At 42.2% G+C, this 26,863-nt stretch overlaps 1 protein-coding gene across 2 annotated transcripts; it reads left to right on the plus strand.

Annotated features, from left to right (window-relative positions):
• Window positions 1–1,097: 1,097 nt before the first annotated feature.
• LOC310873034 (charged multivesicular body protein 1b) lies at window positions 1,098–26,863 on the plus strand. 2 transcript variants are annotated; one of them, XR_014570446.1, is made up of 9 exons: window positions 1,098–1,239; window positions 3,058–3,155; window positions 7,323–7,469; window positions 17,659–17,727; window positions 17,887–17,994; window positions 19,615–19,658; window positions 19,925–19,997; window positions 25,169–26,552; window positions 26,645–26,863. XR_014570446.1 is itself a non-coding variant. In XM_083785313.1 (8 exons), exons 1-8 carry the CDS (start codon window positions 1,224–1,226, stop codon window positions 25,211–25,213), a joined length of 600 nt encoding a protein of 199 aa, XP_083641439.1. In that variant the 5' UTR covers window positions 1,098–1,223; the 3' UTR covers window positions 25,214–26,863. The 2 variants fall into 2 exon arrangements, 1 of the variants encoding a protein (XP_083641439.1); XM_083785313.1 differs by having other exon boundaries at window positions 25,169–26,863.

Genomic DNA, 26,863 nt, shown 5'->3' on the forward strand with positions numbered 1-26,863 from the left:
ATTCTTTGGAATAAAACTTAATTTAGTTTTTAAGTTAATGAGATTTTGTCGACTAAAATGTGTTTTGGCAGGTCTTGATGGTGCAAATTTGTATATGTTTTAGTTATCTTAGTCCCTCGTCTATAGTTTTTAGACTAATTTCCATTTAGTTTTCGTCAGTGAGAAAAGGGTAGTTAGGCAGCTATAGGCCTAGTCGACGAAATCTTTTTCGTCGACGAAATCAACACTGCTGTATACAGACATACACAAATTAAAATAAGAAAGGAAAACCCCTAATGCCACATGCGGGCCGCCGGGGCCGGGGTATAGGCCAGACACGTGCATCGAGTGAAAGAAGAAATAAACGCACATCAAAATATAGGCATAAACCGATAACAAAGACAAACGGACGCTTGCATGCAATGATGCAGGTAATGGGGCCTAATTGTCCAAGGCGCTGTACAGTAGGCCTACAATTGGCCTACACTATGCATACATTCACCCAAAACAATTGAGTCAAGGACGCGTTGCAAAGTTTTACTGTTGTTTTAAAATAGCCACATTAATTATAGGCTATAAAGCTCGTGGTTGATGATGAAGATCACAAAATATTCATTAAACAAAATAGACACAAACACAACAGTAGGCTATAGGCTATGTCGTCAGTCGTCACACCCGTTATAGTTATTAGTAGACCCTGCCACAACCTACAGATTATTTATAGACGGGAACTCAACTCGTCTGCTTTGGACGCGCGCCCCCGTGGGTGGTAACGCTCTGTGACGTGCGAGAGCCGAGAGGAGGAGGGGGTGTGCACGTGCACCAGGGGTGTGCACACTGCACGCCGTCGACGTGGTGACGACTGTGTGACGACAGCGGAAATGCTTACGAAAGAGCGAATCTATTGTTACACCAGAACCGGTGGTCCGTCGAAATCTGTGACCCAGTGGCTTGCTTTAGAACGTGTGGCTTTTTGCTCCGTGTAGTTTGCACTGAGGCCACACATTCTGGCGGAAAACATGTCATGTTTTTATAGTTGCATTGTCACTTGGAATGTAGGTTAGTAGTTTTCCTTAGAGTCACAGATCTCATCTGGTCATCAAACTCGACATAACACCGGGAAGAATCAAAACAAACTAGTGTTGGGGGCATCTGACAGATCAGAAAGGGGTGACAGGACGGTTTGATGTTAACCTTATATAACCGCACATTTGTATCAGATACAAATAAGAGCAACTTTCAACATGTCGGCTATGGAGAGTATCCTTTCACTCAGGAAATCAAACGAATTGAGATTGATATCCGTGCTTAACAGTTAGCCTGACCGTTAGCCAGTTATTATGGCAGTGCTGAAATATTCCGTCAAATTGAGTGAAACAATCTAACGAAATAAGTTGCTATAATGCTATTCCTTTGCCATAGAAAAATAACGGTAGCCTATACTTACTGTCTGACTGCATGGAGAACTGCATGGTCCCTGAAACTGCATAGATTGTGTTCACGCATTATAGTAGTATTTGATTAACAACCATATTTAGGCTTCAATAACTAACCAACCACATACACATTATGCACATGTGTTAGCTAACAATTTGAGGGTCCAACGGAGTAACAAAGAGGTCAAAGTCATTTATATCCTTAAATGATGATTTTTGGGCAAAGGGCCAACCTAGCAGAATGGCCCAGTTCTCCTGCGTTCTGAATGTTCTGTAGCAGGGCAGAGCACAGCTTAATACAGTGTTCAGTGATGTCAATAGGTTTTCAATGTAATGGGTTCCGGGACCCAGGTGTGGTCTTTTAGATGAGTCCCGCTTCAACGATGTTAGGAGTCATATTTGGTCATTTTTACAAATTGCAGCATTTAAAAAATGAACTCACATTTCATCTAGTATGGTTATAGTATGGTTATATTCATGTATAAAATGTACCTGAAAGAAATAAACACAATTCTAAATCTGACAATTGCAAAGAGTTATGCAAACAAACAACAGTGCAAGTATATGCAAACAAAGTAAATTAAATAGCACCAAATTACAGTTCAGTAGTCAAGTAGTGGCTCCATGGGACCCCCAGAAAGGTCCACGGATGGGTCCAGTGTTTGTACAGGATCAGCACTGATTCGGTTTACATTATGCATTATACTGTGTGTTTACTTAGCCGCAATTTGCAACTCTAGATTTTTTTATAATGGGATGAATCTAGAGTTGCAACAAGCTCCATCCACTTCCTATTCATCATTTTTGGTTTGCGATCTGCTTATCTTAAACGACGTTAAACTCACCAACATTGCAGCTGTAGTCCAAGCTTGAATTATCCTCTTTCAATCTGCCGAGCTTGTTTTTCATAAAAATCCACCGTAGAGATGTTATGAGCTACTTTCTGTCAAGACATCCTCCGCAAGTGATTATTTTTCTAAGTGCTGGAGTTTGGAAGCACTCGTTTTTGTTAACGCTGCTGCCTCCTGCATTATGTGCAAATTCGAAACAGGTGGAATGCAGGGCCGTTCAGTGACGTACGACTGTGCTTCCAAACTCCAGCACTTAGAAAAATAATCACTTGCAGAGGATGTCTTGACAGAAAGTAGCTCATAACATCTCTACGGTGGATTTTTATGAAAAACAAGCTCGGCAGATTGAAAGAGGATAATTCAAGCTTGGACTACAGCTGCAATGTTGGTGAGTTTAACGTTGTTTAAGACAAGCAGATCACAAACCAAAAATTATGAATAGGAAGTGGATGGAGCTTGTTGCAACTCTAGATTCATCCCATTATAAAAAAATCTAGATTTGCAAATTGCGGCTAGTGTTTACTGTGTTATGTATGTACTGTATGTATTTGTATTGAGTACCGTAAATCGTTCCAGAACCTTTTGAAAGCGGGCCAGATATATCAGATATACTATATTTGGCTGTCAGGCCCAGACCCTGTTGTGTGACATCTAGAAGGTTATCCCTTCTGCTTTAGGTTGCTACCTAAAGCAACCTTCTGCTTCTGCTTTAGGTTGCTACCTAAAGCAGAACTTTTTTGGAACATGTGTGACTCTTCTCGTTACGAAAGTCCTTCACCATGACCTTACAGAGCACTTGTTTAACCTCAAGTTCGCTGCCAAGGAGCTCCAGCGCAACTCCAAGAGATGTGACAAAGAGGAGAGGATAGAGAAGGCCAAAGTCAAGAAGGTTGGAACACACGTTGCATTGTGTATACCCAGAAGGGTCCATTTGGTTACACTTGTAGACTCTCAAGTCAAGAGTTACATTTACACTGATGATTTTACTGTGTTACTAATATGACCCTTCGGGTCCATTCGTACACTTTTGGAGAGTTAAATGAGATATTTTACAGTGCATCATTATCGTCGCTGTCGGTCAGAAACCAGCTATCTCCAGACTCAAAATGTCAACTTTTATTTTAGTTTTTAATAAAATCAGTGCTATTGAACATCCCTTATCTCTGTGTGTGGGGTTTACAAATATTGAACCCATGAAAAGTATTTAAAAAGCGCTTCAAGTTCTGACTAAACCTTCTAACTCCATTGGATCTTCAAACTGTTGGACAAACCGACTATCTCCATATTAATGGTCAAAAACCTCCTAACTCCACTAGTTAACTCCGTGAGCTGTAGTTGGGTAAAGTGATGGTAATATATAAGGACACATTCAAGTATCTGACAATGTATAAAGTCACCATACCGACTTTGATGAGGCAGTATTGTGTTGTTCTAAAAACATGGTTTTCTTCATTTCCTGGAAAGTTTATATTTTGGTTTGAGAGAGAGAGAGAGAGAGAGAGAGAGAGAGAGAGAGAGAGAGAGAGACTGTTTCAATACAAGGAAAGTTGCTGGCTAACCAACATTAGTTGCAGAACAGTTGTAACATACAGTATACAACCGTACAGAAATATATTTGTATATGTCTATACGTTTTTATTAAATGTATAGCAGTTATTATTATTATTATTATTATTTAATTATTTAATTTTTATTCACCTACCTGCTTTGGGGAAAATGGGACTATACGGATGTAGCATTCTTGCTACCAGTGAGTCTCAAAGCATTGTCCATCGCTATAATAAACAGGAAGGCAGAGTGTCACCTTGTAGGACGCCCGCTAGGATCTCAAGGTCTTTGGTGTCACAGTTGTGGGTGTGAACCTTGACTCGAGTCTCTATCATCAATCTCTATCTGGACAAGTATCCATCCTCATCCTCCTTGATTTAAGTGCAGCCTTTGACACCATTTCCCACTCCACCCTCCTTGACCGACTTGCAGCCATTGGTTTATCACACACACCCCTAGACTGGTTTCACTCCTATCTCTCCGGCCGTACTCAGTTTATCCAGTTAAAATCTTTCACGTCCCATCCCTCCCCCATTTCCTCTGGTGTCCCCCAGGGCTCTGTTCTTGGCCCCATCCTATTCATCATCTACCTCCTCCCCCTTGGACAGATTTTCCGCAAACATAACATCCATTTCCACTGCTACGCGGACGACACCCAGCTCTACGTCTCCTCCAAACCCTCTTCCACCTTCCCACCCTCCTCCCTCCATACCTGCTTACTGGAAATAAAATCCTGGTTCACCTCAAACTTTCTCAAATTAAACAGTGATAAAACCGAGGTAGTCCTCATTGGTTCCAAATCCGCACTCTCCAAGCAACCCAGTTTCACCCTCACCATAGACAACACCTCAGTTTCCCCCTCCCCTCAGGTTAAGAGTCTGGGTGTCGTCCTCGACAGTACCCTTTCATTCCACACCCACATCAACAACACCATCCGGTCTGCCTACTTCCACATCAGAAACATCAACCGCCTTCGCCCCTCACTCACTCCCCACAGTGCCGCTATCCTGGTTCATGCTCTCGTCACCTCCCCCCTGGATTACTGTAATTCCCTTCTTTTTGGTCTCCCCCACAAACTTCTCCATAAACTCCAACTGGTCCAGAACACTGCAGCACGTATCATCACCAGAACCCCTGTCATCAGTCACATCACCCCTGTTTTACACCAACTCCACTGGCTTCCCATAAAATCCCGCATTGACTATAAGATCCTTCTCCATACTTTCAAGGCCATCCATAACCTCGCCCCCCCCATACCTGTCTGACCTTGTCCACGTCAACGTCCCCACCCGGTCTCTCAGGTCTGCCTCCTCCCTCACCCTGAAAGTCCTCCCAGCCCGTCTGTCCACCATGGGCTCAAGAGCCTTCAGCCGCTCTGCCCCTCACCTCTGGAACTCCCTCCCCCCTGACATCAGAAACATGGACTCTATCACCATTTTCCAAACTCACCTCAAAACACACCTGTTTAGGCAGGCCTATATGACTCTGTGTGACCTCTAGTGTCTTCTGCTGCAAGCTGTGTTTTGTTCTGCTTTTAACTGTGTTTTTGTACTGTTTTAAACCTGTACGGCGACCTTGAGTGCCCTGAAAGGCGCCTTATAAATAAAATGTATTATTATTATTATTATTATCAGAAGAATAACATCACAAAAATACACCCCCCAAGAAATGTTAATGAGAGTATACAATTTAGGCATTTAGCAGAGGCTAACCACTTCACCACTTTTCAACCCATCTTCATATAATTGGTCCTCACTAATAATCATGATACAATGGCACCATTTCTTTCTACTCAGTCTGCTTCTCATAGGAGGACTGTGGGCAGTTCAGAAACCCGTCCACCAGTGATCATCGTTAGGCAGATCTTTTTTAAACAATATTCTTTTTACAAAAATGTTTACGATTTTTTATTATCGTGAGAACGATGGCTTCCATTTTTGCATTGCAACTTTTCAGGACTAGAAAGCCTGCAGTTTCTAATAGCTTGGATTCCCCATCGATGATGTCACTGGTGGACGGGTTTCTGAACTGCCAACAGTCCTCCTACGAGACACAGACTGAGTAGAAAAAAATGGTAGCCATTTTATCATGATTATTAGTGAGGACTAGTATATGAAGATAGGTTGAAAAGTGGTGAAGTGGTCCTTTAATCCAGAGCGAGTATATATACAGACGTATTACTCTATAATCATATTTCCTGATCCAGAACAAGTACATTTCCACACCAATAAATATATTTTATTTGAAATATGAAATACTGTTTCATCCAATGTGACTGTCGGCAGGTATGTAGATAGTTTTTGACATAATGATAAGACAGCCGAAGGGAACAAGGAAGGTACTACTGTACATACAGATGCTAGTTTTGGATGATAAACCAGAGTGGGAGGGCCTACTCTGTCACTTTCATCGGAAATACATTGTATTGCCTCAACCTGAAACATTAGCCACGACAGCAAGCAACGTACAATGGTCAGCACTGTCCCTGCATGGTGACCATAGACTGTAAAAAATATGGACAAAGCGTTCCCCGGGTCTAACATGAACGTAAAATGAAGCCTGAAATCCCTTGCATTCTAATGCACTGTAAAGTTTCTAGTTTCTAGATCCGTTTTGGACCAGCTGGCCATTGGCTGGCTCCGTTTGGGTCCAGCTGGCCATTGGCTGCCCAGACAACGAGGCGGGACTTCCCCCCTTCTTCTCCGTTGGTTTTTATTTTGACTCGAGTGGGAGGAGAAGACTCTTGAGTGGGAGGGGAATCCCGATCATAGACGGTAACGGTAGCCACGCCCCTCAGAACATACGCGACTTTATGGTCATTATTTTAATTAATGGGACCATAATTTTCCAAAAAGAATATTATGACATTAGAAATGAGACTTTAAACTAGTGACTGGAAGAAGAAAGTATTCATGACCATGTTTATTAAGGTAATACAGTCTAGGTGAAGTTGGGCCAAAATACATGGGCCTCTATGGAGCTATGGGGCTTTTTGGGTCCAGTCCAGCGCCACAACAGGCCATTATATGAACTACCGATTTCAAATGAGGCTTCACGAAATATCTGGCTGACTGCCCCCCTGATGGTGACCTCACATCATCGCGTAGAGATGTAAAATTATATTATTCGTTTTGGCTTTTTATGATTTATTTCAGACGGATACAGTGAGAGAGAGAGAGACAGGAAAAGCGGAAGAGAGAGGGGACCTTGGGACGTTTTCAGCTGCAAAAAAGACTAGTATAAATGTAACCGTGCTCTTACTCAGTAATCCACCAGCCAGGGCACCGCATGTAATATCTACTTTAAAACAGATTTAAAACCAAATTGCACACATCTGACCATTGCTCTGATCAGCGCAATACAGGACTGATGGGGGCTTAGTGGCCTGAAAACCTTAAAAATCATCATCATTAAAAAGTTACGTCATACCAGCCCGTTGCGGCCCACGTCAGGCGCTAGCCCTCTGGGAGGAGTAAAGTTGAATCTCATCTTGTCTTGTGTCTTTCAGGCCATCCAGAAGGGTGACGCGGAGGTGGCCAGGATCCATGCGGAGAACGCCATCCGTCAGAAGAACCAGTCCATTAACTTTCTGAGGATGAGCGCTCGGGTGGACGCCGTGGCCGCCAGGGTTCAGACTGCGGTCACCATGAACCAGGTCAGAGTCACATGTCAACACTTGCGTCACAGCTGTCCTGTGAGGGACTTGACCACTTAAACACTATATGGTGGGTCTTGAACAGGGCGTCCGGGACCGGATACCAGAGAACTCGCCAGTTTACTTTGTTTTTGTTCCCATTTCAGTCAAAACAGTTCAATTTGTTTGTACCCCGCCCCCCTCCCCCCCGTCCAGAAACAGCAAACATAAATGCAAAGATAGAGTGTATATATATATACGCATGAAAATGGATATAAACAATAAGATAACACACAAATTCACAGAAGACAGAAGAAAATGAAAATGAAAAATGGAAATAAAAATAGAAAGACAGAACAAAAAGAAAAAGGGACAGAAACTGAGAAACTATATATATATATATATATATATAAAGAAAAATCACACCCGTGTGAACTGAGTGGTGCAACTCCCCCCCTCCCCTCTCTCTCTCTCTCTCTCTCTCTCTCTCATTAGCAGGCAACAGTGCAGCACTATCTTTCTCTCTGTTTCTGGCACAACAGCGCCCCTACTGGTACTAATAGTCATACTGGTGCTCATTAACGTCACATAGGCGGACACATAGGTGAACAACACATAGGTGAACACGGACATTGCTGTTCCTAGCAGTGGTTGCACCACTCAAAAAATATATATACTGTACATGCATATATATGCCCGTACATTCATACATGCACATACACAGCAATAGTCAATAGTAGTAGTGATAATGGTAGTAACCGCCACCAGCAATCATATCCTCGGGCAGGAGGTGCATTCCGGTCCCGTCATCTCCAGTCCCCAATGGGGGAACGGAGCACGGGGTCTGGTGGTCACCGGTGCCCTCGTCTGCCCCTCAGGGGAATGTAATTTCTGCCGCGGTTTAGTGCATTTTAGTTTTACCGTCACCTTCATTTAAATTGCATTGAATTGAGAGAGAGAGAGGATAGTTCTTTAGAGTTTACAGTAGATTAAGTATAGGAATGCTAAAGTTTAAACACCAAAGTACAGAAACAATGTATTTCATTTGTAAACAATATCCTGAATTATTGGTAGGCCTACTTATCATTGGTATTCACATACTCAACTTTTTGTCATCATCTAGCTGACCATTTAATTGCACAAAATAATTTGATCACTTTGAAAATGAACTATAATAGCTGTGGGTTTGACACACTACACTGATGAAGACAGCACGTTAGCATAACGATGAACACATTGATGAAGATCTTTTGCTGCGGCGAGTTGGAAAACTGGCGAGTTCTCCAGATACCCAGAGACGCCTAGCTCACAACGTGAGGCGTTGTAGATCGGCTATGTCTCGGAGAGTTGGTGTAAAGGGAAAAGAGCAAATACTTTTTTCAAAATGTTTTTATTGTAATTTCAATAATATAAATCTCAGCGATCATAGGGCAGACATACAGTAATGAAAAGACTATTATTGCGCAAAACATGCCCCTTCAAGACAAGAAAAGAGAGATTTGAGATATTCTTTCTCGTCTTTAGTAACGATAAAGAGCCGAGATGGATAGAGGAGCGATGGCTTGAGGCCCTGTAGGTACAAGGTGGACATTACGTCCCTATATTTTGATCGCTCCTCCACAACTTCTTGGGGGTAGTCCTCGAATATTCTGAGAGGTTTCCCTCGGTAGGTTAGCTGCCCCCTTCTCTTCCGAGCTTCCCGAACGATCATCTCCTTTACCCTGTAGCGGTGGACACGAGCTATTACCGCTCAAGCTTGGGTGGTGTAGGAAGCAATTCTTTGCCCAGGACTTTGACCAGCAACTGAGAGAAAAATTAATTGGGCTGATCTCCTTCGATTGATTCAGCCAGCCCGATTAATCTTATGTTGTTTCGTCGGCCACGTGCCTCAGTGTCAATCATTTTTGTCTTCATTTTAGCGTAGGATTCCTCCATAGCCGTGCACCTAGCATCGAGCTCATCCACTCTATCGCTGTACGTATTTGCGCCGTCTTCTAGCGAAGTCAAACGCTGTCCATGGTCAGAAAGCGTGATGTGAATGTTGTTCAGCTTAGCTTCCAGGGATGAGATAGATGTCTTGAATTCAACGGCAGTGATGTAACTAGGGTGCGTTTTGCGTCCAAAAACGCAGTTTATAGTTTTGGGACGCAATAGACCATCAACCTGTGCGTCCATGGGATGCACTACTGTACTCCCACTGAAAAGAAATCGCGGGGAAAAAAAATGCGGTAAAACAATAATCTACGGAAACGATAATTTTGTATGCCCACATCCGACCTCATCCTATGTTATAAAAAATAAAATCCATGTAGAAATCGTTGTAGAAGCACTAATTTGTAACTACATTGTCAACACAACGCGCCGCCATGTTGCTCAGGCGAGCTCTGACCGGGGAGCGGAGCGCTCCGAGTGCAGCCTCTAGAGTAGACTAGAGCCGTTTAGAGAGAGAGAGTGACGACAATTGAGTGATCAGTGACGCTTGCAGCCCGTTGCAGCCCCACGAATAAGCAGTGAACGGAGATGTCGCAACTCTCTCAACTAAACCGCGCTGCCTCCGACCGAAATATTTAGGGGAACATGTTTTAGCGTGACAAGCAGACCCGATTCACAATAACAGTGACACGCCGGTATTGTTGTTTCTGTTGCGTGTGTGTTGTGCCACCACACATTAAAATGGCACCAAATAAATTTCCAAAGAAAAAGGCCAAGGATAGGAAGCTGTACACAATGAAGTACACCTAGAACAAGTGCTACAGAGACTTTTTCTTGTTCCAAATGCACTGTAACAAACAGACAATGAGTCACTTTAAATGAGCTGTGCTGCAGTGCATTAAATGCACCATACTTTAGCTCACTGATTGCACCACATTATTATTATTATTTATATATTTTACATTATTTTGGTGCCATTATATTATTTACTGTTCTGCATACGTTGCACTGTTGTGTTGTTCTGTTTGCATACTTTGCACTGTTGTTGCAAACATCTTTGCAAATATTAAAGTTTTCAGATTTGGAATTGTATTCACTTCTTTCATACATTTCTACATGAATATAACCACATTATAACAATCAAAAATGAAATGATAGTTTAATGCTGCAATTTGTAAAAATGACAAAATGTGACCGACAACGTCGCTGAAGTGGGACTCATCAAATGTCCCTGGGACTCATCTACAAGACCATCCCTGCATCCTGGGACTCATTACATTGGAAACCTAGTTACATCACTGCAACGGTGAGGGTAGTTTTGAGTTCCTCGATCAATTTGGCGATAGTGGCCATGTCCACAGAGCTGTCTGTGGTGTCGGTGCCGGTGGCGCCGAGTCGGTCTTCTTGTTCCCCTTTTTGGACATTATTAGGTCAAATATTTCGGATAAAACAAAGCAAAATAGTGTAGACTCGAGGATATAACCGATGCACTTTGGCGAAGTTGAATGCAACAGTGAGGTTTTTAAAGATATATTTGAAGTGCATGGGAGCGTTAGCTTAGCAGCACACGTCTACTCCAGTCGTGACCCGGAAGCGGACGGAAAAGAGCAAAGAGCAAGTTGGCTAAATATCTCTGAAAATAGTACACTTGACCATGAATCCAACATAGAATGTGTGTCTAGTCTATAAAGCTATCTTATGAAAAAGTTTAATCTGCAACACTATCTTATACAATATGTAGTGGGGGTCAATGCTTCATCTCTCTCGCTGCTTGACCTGAAAAAGGTTGATGCCTATATTGTGGGTCTATTGTGGACCTTTAGGGGGTCCCCAGAGTTATCCCAGGGGGTCCGCCAATTATTTGTATGATAGGAAGGTTCATTTACATTTCATAGTTGAGAGACACTGCAGAAGCTGTCCCCAACAGCGCCATCAGTATTCTCCATAACTCGCCACGTATGTCTCTTTATGTCACTCCACACACACTTCATTTCCTGGTGAGCTCCTCCAAAGCAAGCAGAGACTCGGTAGCTCAACAATACAATACTTGTTCTGGCGCCATTCTATTGTGTACACGCTATAAAAACAGCCCACTGTTCACAAAATCCACCACCCACGCCCACTTATTACTTATTAAAAGGGATGACAATCATGTTTTGTAGCCAAGCTAATTAGTTAGCGTTGGCAGCATACACAATGAAAGGAATTTCCCTGCCCGGATTTGGTGCATATTTTGCAGTCTTTAAAATGTGCGTGATTGATCATGTTTGGATATCCGTGCATTCTTCCACTAGTTCAACAATTCTTCCCTCAGAATTGTTTATCTTGAGTCACAGTCATGGAGTTTTAATAGAATTATAATCTAACTATGGTCACAACTACTCAATGTGGTTGGTCGCTCTACAAGCAAATCATTGAATGAATGAAACTCTGGTGTTGTCAGCCATTATGCTGTTGGCCAGTTACTGAGAGAGGGAGAATGATAACAGACTAAGTGCTACCTGGAGGCCTGCGCTCAAAGCAGTCAGAGAACACACAACTAACACCATGCCTCTTTGCTCGTCCGTTTTTGTCTTTGCTACTGGAAAAAGTTCTGGGTCTTACGAGACATAATACAGCATTTAAAAAACATTTGTGTCCAGCTATCTCGGTTGGTAGAGCACTCACCTTTGGACCTCCGGGCTGGCGTAACCAAGTCGTGCCTTAAATACTGGGAAGCAGCTGATACTACCTTAGCAATATCCTTCTCCCAGGGGTCTATGGGGTCACATTGGAAAAGGGCTTGAAACCCTCGTTCTCTGCCAATACTGACAACAAGCCTCTCCAACCTACTCACCTTGTTTATAAAACGTGTTTAACCACTTCAAACCTGGCATCCCTATTATGGGCAGGCAATTTGTGTTATTTTAATTTTTTTATTATTCCAAAAAGAACAACAATAGCTGATGTAGTTTGGGCTTTTTAGGCTATTCCTCATACAACAAAGTACCAGTATATAGGGCTTATATGGTTAGGCACTTTTCAGCTTCATTCACCTTCAATGTATTCTTGAAGCCTTAATTGAGAACCTACAGTGGGCGGTGAGGGTTGTAATTAAGTAAGTAAGTAAATTTTATTTATAAAGCACCTTTCTTAACAAGGTTACAAAGTGCTGTACAATGAACACAGTAAAAACAAACAAAAATTAAAACAGGGCGGTACAACAAGCAAATAAGAACAACATAATCAAGGTCAAGTAACATCAGGAAAATGTTTCCGAAATAAAAACTCTTAAATCTTGTAAAGAGCATGCCACACTCAGAACATAATTTGTTACTACAGCATGTACGTAGATGTTTTGTGTTTCTTACCAGGAAGGGCTGCATTGGCTGTGGCATTAATAGAGTTAGGTCTGTGTCTCCAGAGGGTAATGGCTCAGTGAAATGCAATCTCTTAGTTTCCCTGCAATGCTTAACATTAGAGAACGTTTACCATTTCGGAAAAAAATACCAGTCAAATCCACTGAAGAAGGGGTGAAAATGACTCACTGCAAACCGCAGCTTCCGTTGGGTAACAACTATGAAACATCATTACGGAGTTAATGATGCTTGGCCCTCCTTGTGCACGATAGCCCTTTGTTGATTTACATAACTTATTATGCACAATTCTATAAAAAAAAAAAAAAAAAAACCCAGGACGTCAGGATACTGGCACTAAAATTGTCTTTCTTGACTTTGTTTTGAAGCATGTATTTTGTAATTTGTATATATATTTGTGTGATACCTAGCAGGCAGGACAGTTTTGCCACACAAACACGCACACACACACACACACACACACACACACACACACACACACACACACACACACACACACACACACACACACACACACACACACACACACACACACACACACACACGCACATGCACACACACATACAGAGTGCATAGAGGTTAGCATGTGTGGATCTACTTTGATGAGAGCTAAAGCGGACATCCACAGGTTGAATTGCATTAGCACTGCACGATACAGGTAAAGAAAGGTTCTCCACGATGTTCATTAACCCATTCTGACCTGAGATCAGATTCTAAAAATGTCTATTACATCCTGACAGTTTCATTATTAACCCATTCTGACCTGAGATCAGATTTGATTTTTCAAAAATAGCAGACCTACAAGCTCGTATCGCGCCACTCGGTGGCGCGATACGAGCTTGTAGATCTGCTATTTTTCAATAGCTAAAGCATAACATGATGCTGACACCAAAATGGGTGCCCGTTCAGAATGGGTTAACAAGGTGATGCATGCCTGAACCAGGCTGCCATAATGATCAATTATCAAATGATTCATATTAAAGTGTTACAGTCCGTCGTGCTAACAGTATGTCTTACTTAGAATGCCAGGGTTATGTTCTAATGCAGAGTTTTACAGTAGATCAAATAAGATGCTACTTTATTGCTCCCAGAGGGAACTCTCGGATGACTCATGCAATGTTGGACATAATTCAGTAGTACATACTGTGAGACTACGCAGGAAGTTGTCCAGATGCAACCAAATGTATACTTCAAATGGCATGAGTGACTCAGACATAAAATCTAATATTCTTTATTTAGTCTTTAAAACACTTACGCCCTATTTTACATGCATGTCATGCAAAATTAGCGGAAAAAAATATTTTCAAAGCTTACAACTTTAATAAAAATCTGTTTAGGAATTGTCTTATTTTTGTATGATCTTTTTGAAGCATTCATGAGCAAAAGTCCTGCACTATATGCTCTTGCTCAGCAGCATCATCTGTATTCAAATTGACGTTGTGGTCCCTCTGGACCTTCATCAATAATCTTTTTGAGAATGTTTGAAACTCTTTGGACATATTTTTGCCGATAATAACATGTCTGGATAGGAACGGCAGGCTGAAAGTGGAACTAAAGCGAGTTGAACTTTGGTAGAACACTTAGTGCGGAAGCTTAGGGCCATATAAGTGGCTTAGAAGCTGAGATAGTGGCACTTATAGAATATGGCGGCCATCTTTGAACGCCAAGATGGCCGCCTTCTGACATCTTGATGACGTGGCTCCCCTTCCAAAATGAAACGTATGGTTATGGAGAACGTGTGGAAAAAATGTGGCGCTTTTGTCAGCCGTGTCCACATTTATTTGCTAAGCTACCGGACTAACTGGGTTAAGTTGGTTTCATAGCTCTCTGGGTATAAGTCCAAATATAAGATAAATACCAGTAAGATGCCTGAGGGCAGGAAGCGACCTCGCCCACGCATCCGCCTGGGTGACAGCAGACTGCTTGGCGAGCGCTGGCGCTTTGGAATGGGGGGTCAGATCAACATATCCGCCTGTGTGACAGCAGACTGCTGGGGGTGACTAAGTAACTAACTAACTGACTGACTGACGGGAAATGTACATTTTCATAGTAAATGCGACATGCGGTCGCAACAAACACTTTCCCCATATTCCATTATGTTGAGTTCATTTGGAAAAGAATAATTGTTTAGATATTTCTTTCCATGAAATGAGAGTGAAGGGAATCGCTACTTCCGGTTTCTTGACCACAGAGCTCGGAATCAACAGAAACGGTGATGTCGTTTTGATGTTTGATGTCGTGGTCAGGTAGCTACAGTTAGAGCAGGGGTTCTCAACCATTTCTGGATCGGGGCCCACGTGAACATCTCAAAAGTGTCCGCGGCCCACCCATCTAGCGAATCAGATGGGTGGGCCAGGTGTGTTTTCAGAACGTGTTAATGATCAACCAATCGATTGAGTTCGGACTTGGATCAGTGGAACTAACGCAGTATACTTTTAAGTTCCTATTTGGTATCACAAAGAAATCCTTTCTTTTCGTTTTTTGGGGGCTTTTTGCCTTTATTGATAGATATACAGTATTGATTTGACAGGAAACTGGGAGAGAGAGATGGGGGGGGAAGACACACAGCAAAGGTCGTCGGGATCAGGACTCAAGCCCGTGGCTGGATTACCAGCCTAGGTGCCCGGACCGCTAGGCCGGCCCGGGCCAGAAAACATTTTTTTAAGGTTTAAGTTCACATTAATTTAATGTTATATATTTTCAATCATTAAAATCTTAGTGATTTGCCAATTATTTGGGGGCCCACTTGCAATACCCTCGCAACCCACCGGTTGTCCATGGCCCACAGGTTGAGAATCACTGAGTTAGAGTACCACCTTGCTTTAATGGGATAACTGTCTTCTTACATTTCTATATTAGTTTGCTTCTTACTTCAGTAGATAGATTAGCAGCCTATCCGACATGGCACTGTTTATTATCTTTCTTATAAAGGCGCCTACAGTTCATGAAATAAAATCTCATGATATACAGTGAATATTGGAGAGCAATGAAATTGTATAGCCTAAGACAATATAGGGACATGGAAGACAACTGATGCTTTATATATTCTTTATAATATCTTTGAAGTTTTTTTTTGAAAAATCTTTGAAAATAGCAGATATCTCACATTGCAGATGCGATGCAGTAACATTTACTTAAGAACTTTTTTTAAATTTGTTTTGTATCTGTACTACTAGAATTTTTGGATACTAATGACTTTGACAGACATTGTACTTTTGACTCTAATAGGAAGGGGGAAAAGTACTTTGTGAATTAACCACTTAAGCCCTATTACATTTAATGGAAAATCTCAGTTTTCAACACAGCAATGCATTGATATTAAAAATAAAATGTACGTTGTAATTTCTACTTTTGAATTCTTAAGTGGAATCACTACTTCGGGTGTCTCGGTCACAGAGCTTAGTAGCAACAGAAAATGTTGACAGGTCAGGTAGTTAGAGAAGGGTTCTCAACCTTCCTAGGCCCCTTGAAAGAAAAAGTACTCAGTACTGTAACTTAATAGGCCTGACATCGAAATTCTAAAAATGTATTTTAAAAATGTATTTTTTTCTGAAAAACCTCATGTTTCTGTATCAGTGGTTCTCAATATTTCATGTCAAGGACCCCATTATTATTATTATATGTAATTGGCCACCGACCCCCATCTGAAAATATGTTATTCAAAGGGACCCTCCAGAAGCAAAGATTTGAGTTAAAGACTGAAAGAATATATATTCAAAGATTTGAGGCACATTTTCACGATTTTCACGAAGCAGACCTACAAGCTCGTATAGCGTGGCACTCGGTGCTGCGCTATGAGCTTGTAGATCTGCTATTTTTCAATAGCTAAAGTATAACATAATGCTTTAACATCAAAAGGGGTTCCCGCCCCAAAATGGTTTAAGTACAGATTTGTCTGAGAAGCTTTCACTTGTAGTTGAGCAATATCTGAGCAGCAGTATCTATACTTTGACTCAAGTACTGGAGTCCAAGTACTTTGTCCACCACTGATTAGGAGCAGTGGACCCAGCTGTAGCCGTAAGAACAGTGTGCCACTGTCGGGACTATGTCCCTACTTGTCTTTTGGTGTGGGAGCAAAGTCGTGAACACCATCCCAACATGCAAATTCAACACAGAATAGGCCCTCGTCGGGTTCAAACGAACGTCCTGTTCCTGTGAGGCAACGCAGTGCTACCCACACTGAGCCACCATCCCGCCCCAAGTAACACAATGTCCTTCAGTGAATCAACCACTGGAATGATGGATTTGACCAGGGGGGGGGGCATTCAGTGTGGTCACTTTCCCAGGTCTACATAGAGCTGGGTAGGCCGCTTGGTAGACACGGGGAGATAAAGAGGCACAAGTGACACCTAGTGGCCGTACAAGGAAATTTACTTTTAATCTCTTCATTTTTAATATTGTCATAAAACGGTCAGTTGTGTTTCCATCAAACACATTTATATCTATAAGACTACCCACCTTCTATTTATTTGCATGCTAGGTATATTATCCAGATGTTTGTTACTTGTTACCTTGTTCACAGAGGCTGCGTGTGCTATTTAAATGTTGAGCTATTTAGACAGATGCTAGATTTGATGTCTGTCCTAGTTTCTTTGTAGCATATATTTACTGACCAGCTTGCTGTGTTGGTTGTTGACTAGGGTTCATGCCTAGATTGGTTATGGAAAACACATGCATGAGGAACATTTATATGTACGACAATTTTTTTTAAAGGTAAATATTTATCAAAATGTGCCATTTCCCATTTCTATGCATGGTGAGCTTGTACATCTGCCATTTGTGCTATTTTTGAAAAGTTGGGAAAACTTTCACCTATAACGACGTGCCCCAAAATACGGACACCAGGTTGTGTGTGTATAAAGGAAGGTAGACAAGTGGTACAAAGCTGAAAGAGATTTGTTGTTGATTTGTTGTTTGTCCAGGTCACCAAGTCTATGGCTGGAGTGGTGAAGTCAATGGACGCTACACTGAAGAACATGAACCTGGAGAAGGTACAACACATGCACGCACGGATAGCTGTAGATCAGCCATTTCCACTGATATCCTTATATACTTTGGCAGCATGTTCAACAAGGGTTAATTTGGTTAACGCCGGCCTTTGGAAGGGGCCAGAAGACATTTTGACTAAACCTCTGTATATCTTTGTGCAGATCTCTGCTTTGATGGACAAGTTTGAGAACCAGTTTGAGACTCTGGACGTGCAGACCGCCCAGATGGAAGACACCATGGGCAACACCACCACCCTCACCACACCACAGGTAACATTGTGCTGTTAATACTGACCACCCTCACCACACCACAGCTAACATTGTGGTGTTGGTAGTACCGGCCACGGGGGTTGACACTGTCCTTGCAAGTAAATAAAACGTTCAGGAAAGTGGAGTTTGCTTTCAGGTTGCCAGACGGGCAAGTGCATCCCCGTCGTCATTAAATATTATTGACTATTTTGTGAAGAACATTATGCGAAGGAGTTCACCTATTATTTTATAATGGACAATTTACTTTGGGCAAGTATAATATGACCTGTACTTGCTCGACGGGCAAGTGCCTCTGAGACCTTAGTGTCAACCCCTGCACCGCCCTGACCACACCACAGGTAACATTGTGCTGGCCTGGTAGTCCCACCACGCTGAAACCATACATAAAAACATAAACATTCTCTATTACAAGATGTAGGCTACTTAAAGCATGGGTTCCCAACCACTGGTACTAGTACCACTAGTGGTACTTGAGCCCCCCTCTGGTGGTACTCAGAGGAGGTAGTTCTGACCAAGCAATTGGTTCAAATAGGCTCTCCAGCCGTGCTGAAATGAGCATGACATGAGCATTAGAAATATATCAGTTGTGCATCAGAGCAGCAGCAAAATTGTCTTAGGAATGGAACAAAAACAAAACAATTTAAAGAATAAATTACATTTTCCTCGTGGGTTAATAATAGCTGATTAGGATGGGGAAGATCTACGCTCCTGTATTCTAACATCAGTTATTACGGTGGTACTTGGAGTGCCAGATATTTTCTGTGGTGGTACTTCAGTATAAAAAGGTTGAAAACCCCTGACTTAAAGTACCAAAAGTAAAACCACTCATCATGCGGAATTATGCATTAGCTTGTGGTGTGATTAGGTTGTGAGTTGTACTCTACACATGTTTCTAAGTTTCATCCATGTAAGTTTCACCTACGTTTCCATCCAAATGTTGAACACATTTTTTGCATATTTCCAAAAAGGTAGGCAGTAGTACATTTTAATCTATGTGCGTTTCCGTCAACTGCAGTTATGGAAATGTTCTGAAGAGTATCAACAAGATACTAACAATCAAACGGCGTGCCAGCCAATCACAAGCGGTTATGAGTGTTTGCATTTAAGGTCTATGGCATGCATCTAATGTTGGTTTCACTTGGTATAGTGGTCATCAGAGCAGTATATCAGCTGTAAGCACTCAGCTCTACAGATTGATTGATTGATTGATTGAAATATGTATTAACAGTTTGCAGAATTACAGTACATTTCAAGCACAAACTAAATACAAAGACTGTTAACTGTGAGTGGACGACCCAATTCAGCATTACACTTGTTTACAATAGGGTCCACCATGTTCAATTCATCAAAACATTTAGAGACGTACAAATAGACACTTCTCTATAGTCAGCAATCCGAAAGCGTTGTTTTAGGGTTTTAGGACTACAGACTTTGGCACTACATCAGAGAGGGAGAACCGAAAAGCAAAACACATGAACCACCAAGAAGAAAGTCAAGTATCACATCAGTTAAAGTAAACCAATGAGTAGGTGTAATGTCTCTCGAGAATAAATGAAGGTTTGAATGAAATTACTGCATTGAGTGGTTTGTAAAAGGCCATTTTGTTTGTGTGTTGCACAGAATGAAGTGGACACGTTGATGCACGAAATGGCAGATGAAGCTGGGTATGAGACACACACACACACACACACACACACACACACACACACACACACACACACACACACACACACACACACACACACACACACACACACACACACACACACACGTACGTACGTATATAGTAACAAAATAAATGCATTCATCATTTGCAAAGAATGAGTTACATTTTAAAGTTAACCCACATGTTGAGAATCAGTGGATCAGCGTGACATGCTGGTCATTGCTGGTTGAAATGCTGAAACATTTCTGTGTGTTGTGTTCTCAGGTTGGATCTCAACATGGAGCTCCCCGAGGGTCAGACAGGCTCAGTGGCTTCCAGTGTAGCCTCCACAGAACAGGTAACACACACACACACACACACACACACACACACACACACACACACACACACACACACACACACCTGCTGTATTGTAATGCACTATATTCGGGTATCGGCAAACAAAATATACGGAGACTGTTACAAAACGCTGATGCCAGGCTTCTGACACTAAGGGCGCTTTCACACCCAAAGTTCGCTTAGAAGGTCCGGATCAAGGACCAAGGACCAAATATTAGCATTTTGATTTTGGTCCGTTTGGCGTTCACACTGGACTTTGTAAAGCGTACCAAATATGTAAACAAATGACACGTGGACATGTTAAGCGAACCAAATAGTGAGGGGGAAAAGAACATGAGGGGAAATCATTGTCTACAAATTTTGGGGCAACCTTCAGTCACACAGAGAGAAGAGAACAGCAACATGACAGGCAGCAACAACTTGCTATTGCATTCATTCATATTAATTATTTTATTAGCCAAATAAGAGCAACAGATGAACAGAGGAGTAGGTGTTTGAACAATAATGTGCTTGCTGACAATTCACGGAGATGTATAGCCTACAACAAGGTATCCCCGATAAAAAGGACTTTTCTTCCATGTACCTTAACCCGATTAGATATATATTTCTGCGCATCAAATCGGCGGGCATTTCCATGTCATCTTATGGTTTAAACTTGAAGGTGGTCAGTTAGTATTGAGCTTCAAGTCAGAACAGCTCCGCTGCAGCTAATTGAGTAATTGAGTTGACCTAGTTTTACGTCTTTTGCTATAGTGATCGTGATGTAATCAATGAATCATTTGGGACCACCTGTGTATAGCCTATTTAACACAAGTAAGACGCGCAAACGCGTGAAGCGAACGCAGCTCGTGTGTGTGTGGTTGTGTGTGTGTGTGCTACAGCTGCGCCCTGTGTGTGTGTGTGTGTGTGTGTGCGTGCGTGCGTGCGTGCCACAGCTGCGCCCTCTGGTGGCGGGCCGGTGGTGTAACAGCGTGACACCACACAGCGTGACACACACACACACAGACACTCAGCCCCTGCTGTCATAGTAAGTGGCTCACTGCGTTCGCAATTAAATATTTCTCTGTCTCTCCCCCTCATGTACACACACACACACACACACACATGAAGACTCACATGCTTTGTCATAACTTGCGTGGCGGCGGCACATGCTTAAAATAAAACAGCCTGTCGGAGTGGACCAATAGCAGCTAGCTGCAGCCTCGCCAAAAGCCAAAAACAACGAAGCCTGTTTAGCAGAAAACACCTCCCGAGGCAACAGAACAGAGACAAGTGCCAAAGACAAAAAAATATATATAGTTTGATTCACACCGTCAGCTTGTTCTTTTGTTGTTCTCACTGTCTTTGTCATTGCATCGCTTTGATTACGTTAATGGACTTCTGGTATCGTCGCATTATTATTAGTAGTCTATTTGAGAAAGCCCATCAAGTCAAGGGTTGCCTTTAGTCTTAAAGAAAGAGAATAATGACTGTGCTGGCATTATATAGCCTACTGTATAGCCTAGGCTATACAAGTCAAGCATTATAGCCTAGGCAATACTATTTTGATCAACTCACATCAATAATACCGGGTGAAAGAAATATGTCACATATTGTACAATAGCCTATGAAGTTAATATAGGCTATATTTAATGGTTTGCACTGCAATGACATGACAATGATCTGAAAAATGAATGAAAATCTATTGTGCCGTGCCGTCGCCCCGGATCGCACACAAATAAAATAAATTGCCAAGACCACTAACATTTTATTTAGGCATATCTCGCTCATTTCTTATGCGATTTTTAAAATTTAAATATCACCATAATCCTTGGGAACTCTACTTTCAATTGGTGTTGTCAGCCCAGACTGTATTGTCTTCCAATCTAACGATATAGTCACATTACGCACAGGTGCGCACAGGGGCTGCATGCGTCTTCCTGTGCCGTCATTACGAGAGAGAGAGAGAGAGAGAGAGAGAGAGAGAGAGAGAGAGAGAGAGAGAGAGAGAGAGAGCGCATAGTCTGATATAGGCTATATTAAAGGCCTGTAGATATAATTGCTTGCATGCGCTGAGAGAGAGATGCGCTCCAAATTTACCATACCGTACATACCATTCCGTGTACATCTGTACAACTTGTACATCTGTTATTTTTGCGCATGTGAACCACGCTGCCATTACATTTGCGCTGCGCAGTGCGCCTCGACATATATGCGTCTACTATTAAAATCAGACTGTCAGCTCAATAGTGATCCCCGTAAAAAAGACATGCTTTTATAACTAATTATTAATGCAGCCTCACAACTGCCGACGCCCGACGGCTATTTTGGCTATCGTACTGTATTTGGTCCTCTATAAAGTCCGAATGCGTTCACACCAGTAACGAACCGCACCGTGGTTCGTTTGGAAGCGAACCGAGTTCGGCCTTTTTTAGCGGACCATGGTTCGTTTCTTTGATCCGCACCAGAGTTCGTATGCACGTTCACACCAACCGAACCAAAGGGGTAAGCGGACCATGGTTCGTTTTAAACGAACCAAACATGTCCGGTGTGAAAGCGCCCTAAGAGAAGTGAGCAGCACATTACACCACTGCCGCCCCTTCACTGCATTGCTTACCTTTTTTAGTTTTATATTGATTTACAGATTTTCCTGCTTGCATTTAAAGCCCTGAATGGTCAGGCTCCTGCCTATATTTGCGATCTTTTTCTTTTTTTTCTTCTTTTTTTATCCCACGATTTTGTAACCCATTTTTCACCCCTGTGTCAATCATCTAATGTGATCCTGGGCTCTACACACCCTCCACCAACCTAGTCCCCATATATGGGGGACAAGGGGAGAGCAACGGACTTGAACTCATGCTTCCTTCATGCCCGAGTGTCCAAGTTGACAGGGGGGGTTTCCCTGGTTGGACGTGGAAGGAACATGTTATTATTTCCAACCAGTTCCTTTCCCCTCCATCAGGCGCCCCAGCTGGCCAGGGGGAGGCAGTTTAGTGACCAGGATTACTGCATTTTTTTTGTGAGGGTACCCACTACCTACCCTAGGGGACACGGGGAGAACATGCAAACTCCACACAGAAATATTTGCGATCTTTTAACTCCCTATGAGCCTGGTCGCACCCTGATATCCTCCAACAGGGCCCTACTAAAGGTTACAAAGTCTTGGCTTGTCACTAAAGCCCTAACCACACCACACCAGAGAGTCGCCTTGCAACTACTTGCAACCATTATTCCTGCAATGGCAGTTGCAAGGAGTTGCATTGGTGTGGTTTGTTTTGTTGCAAGGAGTTGCGAGTAGTTGCAAGCAGTAGCAGCTAGTGTGGTTTGGGCCTAAGGGTGACTGGGCTGTGGAACTTCTGCCTGGGGATCTCAGGGAGGCAAACTATGTCCTCTTTTAAACCTCTTCTTAAAACTCACTTCTATCGTACAGCTGTCTCTTAACGGATGGCTTGTTGAGAATTCCATGCTAGAAGGCTTTCTTACCTTTATTTGTAGTCTTATTTTGTGCAAAAGCGCATTATTGGCTATTTCCCCTAATATAAGCCCTCAATGAATTAAATTGAATTTCATTGAATTGAATGGGGCATATTCGCTTATTTCCATCGCTCGTTTTTTTTTAATATCCTCTCTTCATAATGTAAATAGTATCCCAAGCGGCACACTTTAGTACTTATTTAGATGGAAATAGCGAATTAGCACAAAAACCCAACCCCCATTATATTAGGGGAAATAGCCAATAATGCACAAAATAACACCTGGACCTCTTTGGTGGGGACGTAACAACTACAAATAAAGGTAAGAAAGCCTTCTAGCATGGAATTCTCATTTAAGACTTATTATATCTTAAACTTTAAGGTTTAACTCACTTTTATAGTCGTTGTTTTACTATAGAGCACTTTGTAACTTGTTTTTGAACGAGGCCATACAATTAAAGTTATACATTATGCATACATCTTTGGAATGCTGTACTGAATGAATTAAATGAACAAACTGATATGGAAACGGACCAACGGTAAATGAAAAATAGTTGAAAGTTGAAACACAAGCAAATCTGCCATCATTGAATTGATTGTACATTTGCGCGTGCACAATTTGCACATACACTTGCACATGGACGATGTACACACAGACACAGGAAAAGACACACAGGTGAACACAGACAATTATTCATAGAAACTATCCACATGCAGCCACACAGACACTTATAAAGTAAATATGCACATGAACATACTAGCCTATTTTGCCATGGTTTAGTGAGCATGTGCACACACGTGTGATGTAATCTTTTTCATCATGTATACTGCAGAATGTCACTTTTTATGTTCTTATTTTAAGTGTGTTCATAACTTCACAATACCACTACTACTAATAAAAACAACCAGGGACAGAGGTTGTCATGCGTTAGCCTTGTCGCATAACGACGCCAGGCCCAGGAAATGAATCCCAATGCATTTTTCCCATAGACATTTCAAAAAGTATTTATTTAAAGACCTTTTAAGCGCCGTACGAAGCCAACTCGAGTCGTGACAAATCATGACAACAAACACAATATTTTGGACCAAACAAATAATTACAAAGAAGAAAAACAACAAAAAAAAGTGTTATAACCTGCTGTTTTTTTTCCTACTTTTTAATTATTTGTTTGGCCCAAAACATTGCGTTCATTGTCATGATTTGTCACGACAAGAGTTGGCTTTGTCCGCGGCGTATAAACGTCTTTAAATAAATACTTTCTGAAAAGTCTTATGAGGAAAAATGAACAGGGATTTATTTTCCGGGTCTCTCGAGGGGGTGGAAACTGCGACGCTCTATACATCTGTTTAATGTTATTCATGTTATGGTATAACTTGCATGTCCCCCATAGGTTGAGCTGAGTGATCTTATCCCATTCTGACCGGGCACCCATTTTGGTGTTGGCATCATGTCATGCTTTAGCTATTGAAAAATAGCAGATCTACAAGCTCATATCGCGCCACCGAGTGGCGCGATACAAGCTTGTAGGTCTGCTATTTTTGAAAAGAATCGAAGAACGACTGACATTTTTAGAATCTGATCTCAGGTCAGAATGGGTTCGTCAGACCAGTGTGTGTCCGGCGGAAACCTCGTATGAATCTGATCTCAGGTCAGAATGGGTTATAGGTGTGATGGTCTTACTGTATCTGTGTGGTATTTTATTGTTTGTCGACCCAGGATGAGCTTTCTCAGAGGCTAGCCAGACTGCGGGACCAGGTGTAGATGGAGAGAAGGAAGGAAGCGCACCGAGGCATGGAAAGTATTGGTAAAAATGATATAAAGAGGATAGGAGATAAACCAAGTGAGAGTACAACAATGTAACCTCCTTTACTATAGACTATGTTGGAGATCCCCCTATATCTCACGAGGAGATACCCCAGCTCTCTCACGAGAAGATCTCCCCTCTCCCTTTGAGTTTCAACAGTGTGTCTGTACTGTAGACTTCACCTCACCTCCTCACTCACTCAGAGTTCACTGCATGGTTGATTTGCACACACGTCTCATATTTATTATTTATCGGTATTATTATTATTATTATTATTAATTGTTGTTGTCTTAGGTCATCATCGTACTGAAGACCATTATGTCTTGTCAAAGTTAATTATCCTGGGATTGTCCCTTGAGGAAACAAATTACATAAAACTTTTTTTTATTTAATGTTAAGGACACATTGAGGGCATTATACCCTAAACCTCTGTTTAGATTTTAGATTTCTCCATATGAAGTCATATCGCTGAAAGCCTGCTGTTCAGATGGTTTGTTGTGTATACCTGCATGACTTGACCTGTATGAAGGAAATGTTTAATATCACTCTATGCTTATACTAAAAAACATCTGTACGTACGGAACCCAAAAAACAGCTTCATGCTGTAGAAAGGCTGCAGAAGGAACCATGCGAGTTCTTTATAAAGAACAATGGTTCAAGGCATGGACTCCATGTGCATGCTTGGTTTGCGTGTTGCGCTGAAACCGTTGATATTTGAGCCCCTTTTCAACCAAAAGGTTCAAGGAACCTTTTTTTTCCTAGGAACCACAGAGTCGTTGAGAACTTAAGTTAGCGTTTGCATAACGACCGCACCGCAAGAGTTGCGAAGGTTAGGTCATTTAGAATGCTGACAATGGCAACAACTGCTTCACTATATATATTTAAAACCTTCCTTAGCTCTTCCATCTGTCGTTTTGGTTAGTTTAGTAATCAGCATATGAGTACTAGCACGGCTTGGGTAACTAAGACGTGTATTAAGTAGTCTGAGCTGATGGTAGGTGTGGAGCTCCACCTCAGGAATCCATCTCCCAGTGTGTCCAGATAGACGGCCTCTTTGTGTCTGGGTAGCTCAGTGGGTAGAGCTCTCGCCTTTGGACCACAGGTTCATGGGTTCGATCCCCGGCACCGCCAACTCAGCATATGAGTAACATGGGGGGAGTACTGGGAGCTGATGGTAAGTGTGGCACTCCACCTAAGCAATCCATCTCCCAGGGGTCTTATCGCATTGTAACGGGGATAGACTCCATCTCCCGGGGGTCTAGCGCATTGTAACGGGATATACTCCATCTCCCAGAGGTCTATATATAGCGCATTGTAACGGGATATACTCCATCTCCCAGAGGTCTATATATAGCGCATTGTAACGGGGTATACTCCATCTCCCAGAGGTCTATATATAGCGCATTGTAACGGTGATAGACTCCATCTCCCAGAGGTCTATATACTGTATAGCGCATTGTAACGGGGATAGACTCCATCTCCCAGAGGTCTATATATAGCGCATTGTAACGGGGATAGACTCCATCTCCCAGAGGTCTATATATAGCGCATTGTAACGGGGATAGACTCCATCTCCCAGAGGTCTATATACTGTATAGCGCATTGTA

Source organism: Protomyctophum parallelum (genome assembly GCF_964188405.1).
Source record: "Protomyctophum parallelum genome assembly, chromosome: 16".
Classification (NCBI taxonomy): domain Eukaryota; kingdom Metazoa; phylum Chordata; class Actinopteri; order Myctophiformes; family Myctophidae; genus Protomyctophum; species Protomyctophum parallelum.